Source organism: Myotis brandtii, unplaced genomic scaffold (genome assembly GCF_000412655.1).
Source record: "Myotis brandtii unplaced genomic scaffold, ASM41265v1 scaffold1750, whole genome shotgun sequence".
In the NCBI taxonomy this organism is placed as follows: Eukaryota; Metazoa; Chordata; class Mammalia; order Chiroptera; family Vespertilionidae; genus Myotis; species Myotis brandtii.
The window spans coordinates 516,554-522,480 of record NW_005356477.1 but is presented as its reverse complement, the minus strand read 5'-3'; the positions used below and the strand labels follow the sequence as shown (position 1 = coordinate 522,480).

Below are 5,927 nucleotides of genomic sequence, written 5' to 3'. Positions count from 1 at the left end.
GCCCGGAGAGCCCTCAGCCCCAGCACGGCCTCCTGGACCCGGGAAAAGCGCCGCTCCAGCTCGGGGCGGTGCCAGCGCTCCTGCAGGTGGGACCGGACTGGGGCTGAGCAGCAGGCTCCTGGGACCCGCCAACTCTCCTGGCTCTGCCCCGCCCACCCGCCTCTGCACCACCTCAGGGATGTCACCCGCAAAACCTGGGCACCATCTACGATCTTAGATGATCAGTGGCTGTTGCCTGTTCAGTCGCTCTGACTGACGATACCAAACAACCAAAAATAAAACATTTAAAATGTATTATTCAAAACTCACAAAAGCACGTAACTCAGAAAACACATCATTTAAAAACTAAGTTAAGCTTGAAAATGATTTTTGAGTAAGTTTGAGGCATTCACCCTTTGCAGGTTATTAAAGCTTAAAACTGCACGGAGACTTTGGGACATCCTGTTACTAGCATCCACCCTCATCACAGCATGGCACTGCCTGCTACCATCCCGGTTTAACGACAGGGGAAACTGAGGCACGGTCGCTCTTGCCCACGGTGCTAACAGGGCTCCCCAAGGCACTGCAGAACTCCAAAGCCTCCGCAGTGAAGTGTCAGCTGTTAGTGACCCACAGCTAACCCTTTCGGAAGACCCCCGCCCCGGGCCACCCCAGGGATGTGTGACTCACCAGGCTTTGGGCACTGGGATAGGGGGCAACAGAGATGCTGGGGGCGCGGGGGCCACCCGGCCCGGGGGGCAGCCTCTGCCAGAGCTCCTCGGCCAGGAAGGGCATGAACGGGGCCATCAGGCGGAGACCGACGTCCGCACAGCAGAATAGCACCTGAGGCGGCCCAGGCGGGCGGGGGCCGTGCGACAGCCCCGGCTTCACGGCCTCCTGGGGAGGAAGCCTGCGGGTCACGCCACACCCTGGCCGCCCACAGCCAGGACTGCGGGCACAACATCGGCTGTCCCATGAGAAGGGAAACCCCAGGCAGGATTCTCAGAGGAAGGTGGGTAATCGAACTGTAGGATGGTTGTGTAACTTAGAAAGAAAACTATTGCGTTTTCTGCTCATCAAAGAAACAGAGTTTTTTAAAAGACTGAGAAGCAGTGACCTTGGGCAGCGGTCCTGAGCTAGCAGCATCCCCGGGACAAGCAATGACCATTTCCACCACCCACCGCCTGGGGAGCCCGCGCTGGGGCAGGGGACACGGGTGCACCCGCTGGCACTCCCGCGGCATTAGCTGAGAACCCGGGTGCAGATCATGGCGCTTCCTCCCCGGCCAGCCCAGTGCCCAGCTGCCCGGCCTGAACCGAGTCAGAGACGGAGGAAGAAGCTCCCTCCACCTCCGGGCCTGCCTGTCCGACTGCTTCAGAAGCCTCCCCGCCTCCCGCCTCCTCTCGCCCAGGCGATAGGCAGGGCAGGCGCTCAACCAGCCCCGGGAAGGGGAGTCAGGGTTCCCTGGTTCGTCATCTTCCTGTCCTAACAGAACGGACCATGGGGAACCCAGCTGAGAGCTCTGCCAGGGACCACTCGCTCTCAGGGCACGAGGGGCAGGCCTGCAGGAGAGCACGCACCGGCCCAGCCCCACTCACCAAGTAGACATCACAGAGGCTGTGGAGCCAGAAGTGGTGCAGGGCATGGGTGGCAAGGGGCAGCTCCCGGGTGAGGAAGCCTCGCTCGCACTCCCGGGCGGTGCGGGCCAGGCGGCTCAGGATCCAGGCGTCCATGGGGGACGCGGGGCACAGCTGCAGGCAGAGAGGCTGCAGGTCACGGGAGGGCGACTCCACGCCCCTCCCTTTCCTTCCAGAGGCTGCCTTCCACCTCAGACGGCAGACAAGCCCACGCCAGGCACCTCCTCTGCAGGCTGCGGCGTGAAGTTCTCCCCTAGGGCGCTGAAGATAAAGCGCAGGGCGTTCCAGACCTTGTTGCAGAAATGTCGGGAGCTCAGGACCTCAGAGACAGACAGGTGCAGGTCCCCCGCTGGGAGGGAGAGAGGAGAGCGCATGCAGGTGGACGCGCTGGCACAGGGCGTCCTCAGCCCTGCCAGCCCCTCTTCGCGACCCCAACACCTTGCCCGGCTTACCCAGGGCCCCATGGGAGCACAGGGCGAAGCGCAGGGCGTCTGTCCCACACTCGGGGATCCCATGAGGGAAGTCCTTTCTCTGCAACCAGAGGGAGGAGGGGTGGCAGATGCCCATGAGGCTGCAGGGCCAGGAGGCTGGGTCGCAGAGAAAGCCAGTGGCTGTGAGCTAGAGGCCGGATGGGGCAGACACCGGGGACAGACCTGCGCTGCAGCTGCAATCGCCAGCTCTGTGGGGTCCAAGTTCCCATCCCTCAGCTTCTCCTGCAGCACCTGGGACAGGTGAGTATTCGCTCGCCTCAGTCCAAGACCCACCCCTACAAGGGTCCCACCCCTGTACCCCCAGCTGGCTCCTCCCCCCACAAACCTCAGCCCTGCTCAGCTCTCATCCTACCTGCAGCTCCGCCCCTCGGATGATGTCCCGTGGGTCCAGCACGTTCCCCAGGGACTTGCTCATCTTCCGGCCCTGCCTGTCCCGAACCATGGAGTGCAGAAGCACCTGGGGGCGGGAGGGCGGCAGAAGGCGGCCTGGAGAGCCTTCCCGAGACCCCGTGGGCTTTAGGGCTGAGGATGGGGAGGGAATCCGGAGGTGGAGACCACCAAGGCAGGGGTCAGAGCGAGGACAAGGTTGGGGACACAAGCTACCGAGGGACAGGGCACGACAAGGCGTTACCTTGCTGAAGGGGAGCTGCCCCGTGAGCTGGGTCCCCAGCATGACCATGCGGCCCACCCAGAACAGCAGGAGGTCACTGCCGGTCTCCAGAAGTGACAGGGGGTAGAAGCGAGTGAGGTCTGGGGTCTGGGGGAAAGACAAGCAGGAAGAGGCCCTGGCGCCATCTCCTCGAGACTCGGGCCCACACGTGTCCTTCACCTCCACCCTCCCTCTGCTGCTCGCCCGGGGCCTCACCTGCTGGGGCCAGCCCAGGGAAGAAAAGGGGAAAAGAGCTGAAGAGAACCACGTGTCCAGGACATCGGGGTCTGCCAAACAGAACCGGAACCTCAGCTTCTAGGCCCTCAGCCTGCGCACTCAGCCCCAGCCTCCCCGCCAGCTTCCCCCACCCCACCCCTCCAGGCCCAGCCCTCACCTCGCTCCAGGGTCAGCTCCGCGCCTGGCCTCCCTGTCAGCGCTGCAGCTGCCTCCCTGGCCTCAGCCTCCGTCCGCCCGACCACCCAGCAGTCCTCCCCGTGGCCCTGCAGAATGAGGCGCGTGAGGAGCCGCCACAGGTGGGCAGCCTGTCTCTGGGTCTCCCAGGGCCTCCGCAGGGAGGTCACAGGACTGAGGCTGGACCACGGGAGAGACGGCCTGAGCCCCAGCAGGCCTGGGACTCCGGGCTAAGCCCCGCCCTGCCCGCCCGCTCTGCCTCCTACCACCTTCCCGGGCTCCCCCACGAGCAGGTAGGCTGGAATCCGATGGCCCCACCACAGCTGCCGGGAGACGCACCAGTCCCTGCCACAGAGCCAGAGCGGAGTGGCTTCTCAGCGGGAGCAGCACCACCCCCTCCCCGCCCCCACCCCCCAGAGCCCCTCTTACTCAGTGCGGGAGAACCAGAGCTGCCAGGTCTTCTGGTGGAAGGATGGGCTCAGCTCCAGGGCCCCCGACTCCACAGCCTGCGGGAGACGCTTCAACAGTGCTCCTGCCCGGCCCCGCCCCCTGCTTCTCGAGCTCAAAAGGACCTCCCAAACCTCCTGAGAAGATTCTGGGCTTGAGTGAGGACACGAGCCAGCCCTCTGGGCCACGTCGCCTCCCTGCCCACAGCGTCCTGATTCTGCATCTGCCCAGCGTCCTTCCTCACCTGCGCAGCGCGGGCCGCCATCTCCCGGCAGCGGACGAACCACTGGCTCTTCAGCAGGTACTCCACCACGTCCCCCGAGCGGCTGAAAGGGAGAGGGCTGAGCCCTGGCCCAGCCCTGGCCTCGCCCCAGGGCTCCAGAGCCCTCGAGGTGCCAGGCCCGCGCCCTGAGGACACAGCAGCCAGTGACACTGACGCAGGCCTGCGTTCCAGCCCGAGGGGTGCAGAGCCCCCACACCCTCCCAGGAGCCCGAGGAGAAGACGTCAGGGAGGCTCACCTGCAAATGGGCAGCACCATGGGGTGGCTCTGGAGGCCCCGGAGCAGGCCCCGCTCCCTCAGCGCGGACAGGATCTTCTCCCGGGCCACGAAGCGGTGCAGACCCTGGAAAAGGGGCAGCAGCAAAGCTTCAAGGCCTCCCTGGAAAGGAGAACGGGGCGGGGGGTGCCCCCACAGGGTGGGCAACAGTAGGCCGGTCCCACCTGCAGCCAGTCCCCACAGGCGGGGGCCATGGTCCCATCCTCCGCAATGACACTCAGGGGGCGCAGGCCGTGGCGGGCCCCCAGCTCGGCGTCAGCAGGGCTGTGCGCTGGAGTCACCTTCACTGCCCCTGGGGGAGCAGAGCCCGTGAGCACGGAGGCCGCCAGGCGTAGGCTTCCCATCGGGGCCCAGGCCGCCCAGCCCTCCCTCCTCTGTGCCTCCCCTCTGTGACCCCACCACCCCGACGACTCCACACGGGTTCCCCGCCTTTCCTCCTCCTCCCGGTCCCCACCCCAGCACCCGGCTTCCCTGCTCCCTGTGGCACTCACCCGTGCCCACGTGCGGCTGGACAGCAGAGTCTGTGACGAGCGGGAGAAGCTGCCCTGTCAAGGGGTGACGAAGGTGTCGCCCATGTAGATGCTGAAGGGAAGAAGGGGCAAGGACAGGCACATGTGAGCAGAAAGGCCTGGGCAGGGCGGGAGAGCCCTGTGGATAAGGGGGAGGACCAAGTCAAGAGCCAGAGGGGTCAGCCACTGTTTCTCAGGGGGTTGGGGGGGGGTGACTACTATAGGCTCTGCTGGCCAAGGGGCCAACGCAGCCTCTGGCTCCTCCACCTGCCTCAAGGTAGGCGCACGGACAGGCAGCGCGGATCTGCCCCCGCCCGACCTGGTCAACCCCAGCGAGAGGAAAAGTGCGACATCGAGAAGAGACCGGGCAGCCTCAGAGCCCCTGGAGGGCTGAGCCAGTGGAAGCTGGAGAGAAGGCGTTGCCATGGGGAAGGAGGGGAGAGGAAGCTGTGGGCTGGATGGCCAGGGGCAGGGCAGGGCAGGGCATTACTGTGTATCGGGCGTCATCGGGATGAACAGCCACTGCCACGTCTCCAGGCAATGTCTCTGGTCTCGTGGTCCCTACCACGACCTCTGCGTCTGAGGGTAAAATTCAAGCACGTCCAGCTAGTGACCATTCTCACCCTCACCCCAGACATAGCTAAAGGCAGGAGAACTGGAAAAGGGAGGGGCAGGAGCAGTCAAGGTTGAAATAACGAGACATGAGGAGCCTGGGACAGAGGCGGTGTCTGGAATCCCTGGCAGAAATGGGGATGGGCATTCGGAAAGGCACGGGGCCCAGGGGACCCGGGGACAGTCGGCCCCAATCACAAACGCTGCGCGCCTCCCACCACAAACACCCTCTGACACTCCAGCTCATCTACCAGCCCCGCCTGGAACTGAGCGCACCTCCTGTCCACACCCCACTCCAGAACTGACCTGTCTCCCCCCGGGCCAGCCTCCTGCAGAATTACTCCGAGCTCCCAGGGCCCAGGAGCCAGGCTAAATGCCCACAGAACACAAACACTACCAGGTTCCTCACGCCCCTCCCACCAGGCCCACATGGACTCGAAAAAACAGGGAGGCAGAGGTGAGTGGGTGGCCCTTCCCAGACTGCCTCACCAGGCTCTCCATCCACGGGGAAGGCCACAGAGACCAGGAGGCCGAAAGACACAGGGGTGGGGCAGCCAGGCAGCCGAAGCTCTGTGGGGCCAGGCAGGGACCGGCTCTCCACCTAGCGGGTGGATGAAGCAGGGTCTGAGAGCAGC

General features: G+C 64.8%; 1 protein-coding gene across 1 annotated transcript in view; it reads right to left on the bottom strand.

Moving 5' to 3' along the window:
- VARS2 (valyl-tRNA synthetase 2, mitochondrial) overlaps nt 1–5,927 on the bottom strand; it is a 17,447-nt gene that overhangs the window by 994 nt on the left and 10,526 nt on the right. The window contains 18 exon segments of the mRNA XM_005863278.2: nt 3–80; nt 670–876; nt 1,578–1,730; nt 1,838–1,965; nt 2,069–2,147; nt 2,270–2,338; nt 2,460–2,564; nt 2,739–2,864; nt 2,973–3,043; nt 3,151–3,256; nt 3,437–3,512; nt 3,597–3,673; nt 3,859–3,940; nt 4,134–4,237; nt 4,336–4,463; nt 4,663–4,753; nt 5,171–5,259; nt 5,782–5,893. Coding sequence (XP_005863340.2) covers nt 3–80; nt 670–876; nt 1,578–1,730; nt 1,838–1,965; nt 2,069–2,147; nt 2,270–2,338; nt 2,460–2,564; nt 2,739–2,864; nt 2,973–3,043; nt 3,151–3,256; nt 3,437–3,512; nt 3,597–3,673; nt 3,859–3,940; nt 4,134–4,237; nt 4,336–4,463; nt 4,663–4,753; nt 5,171–5,259; nt 5,782–5,893 — 1,881 coding nt within the window.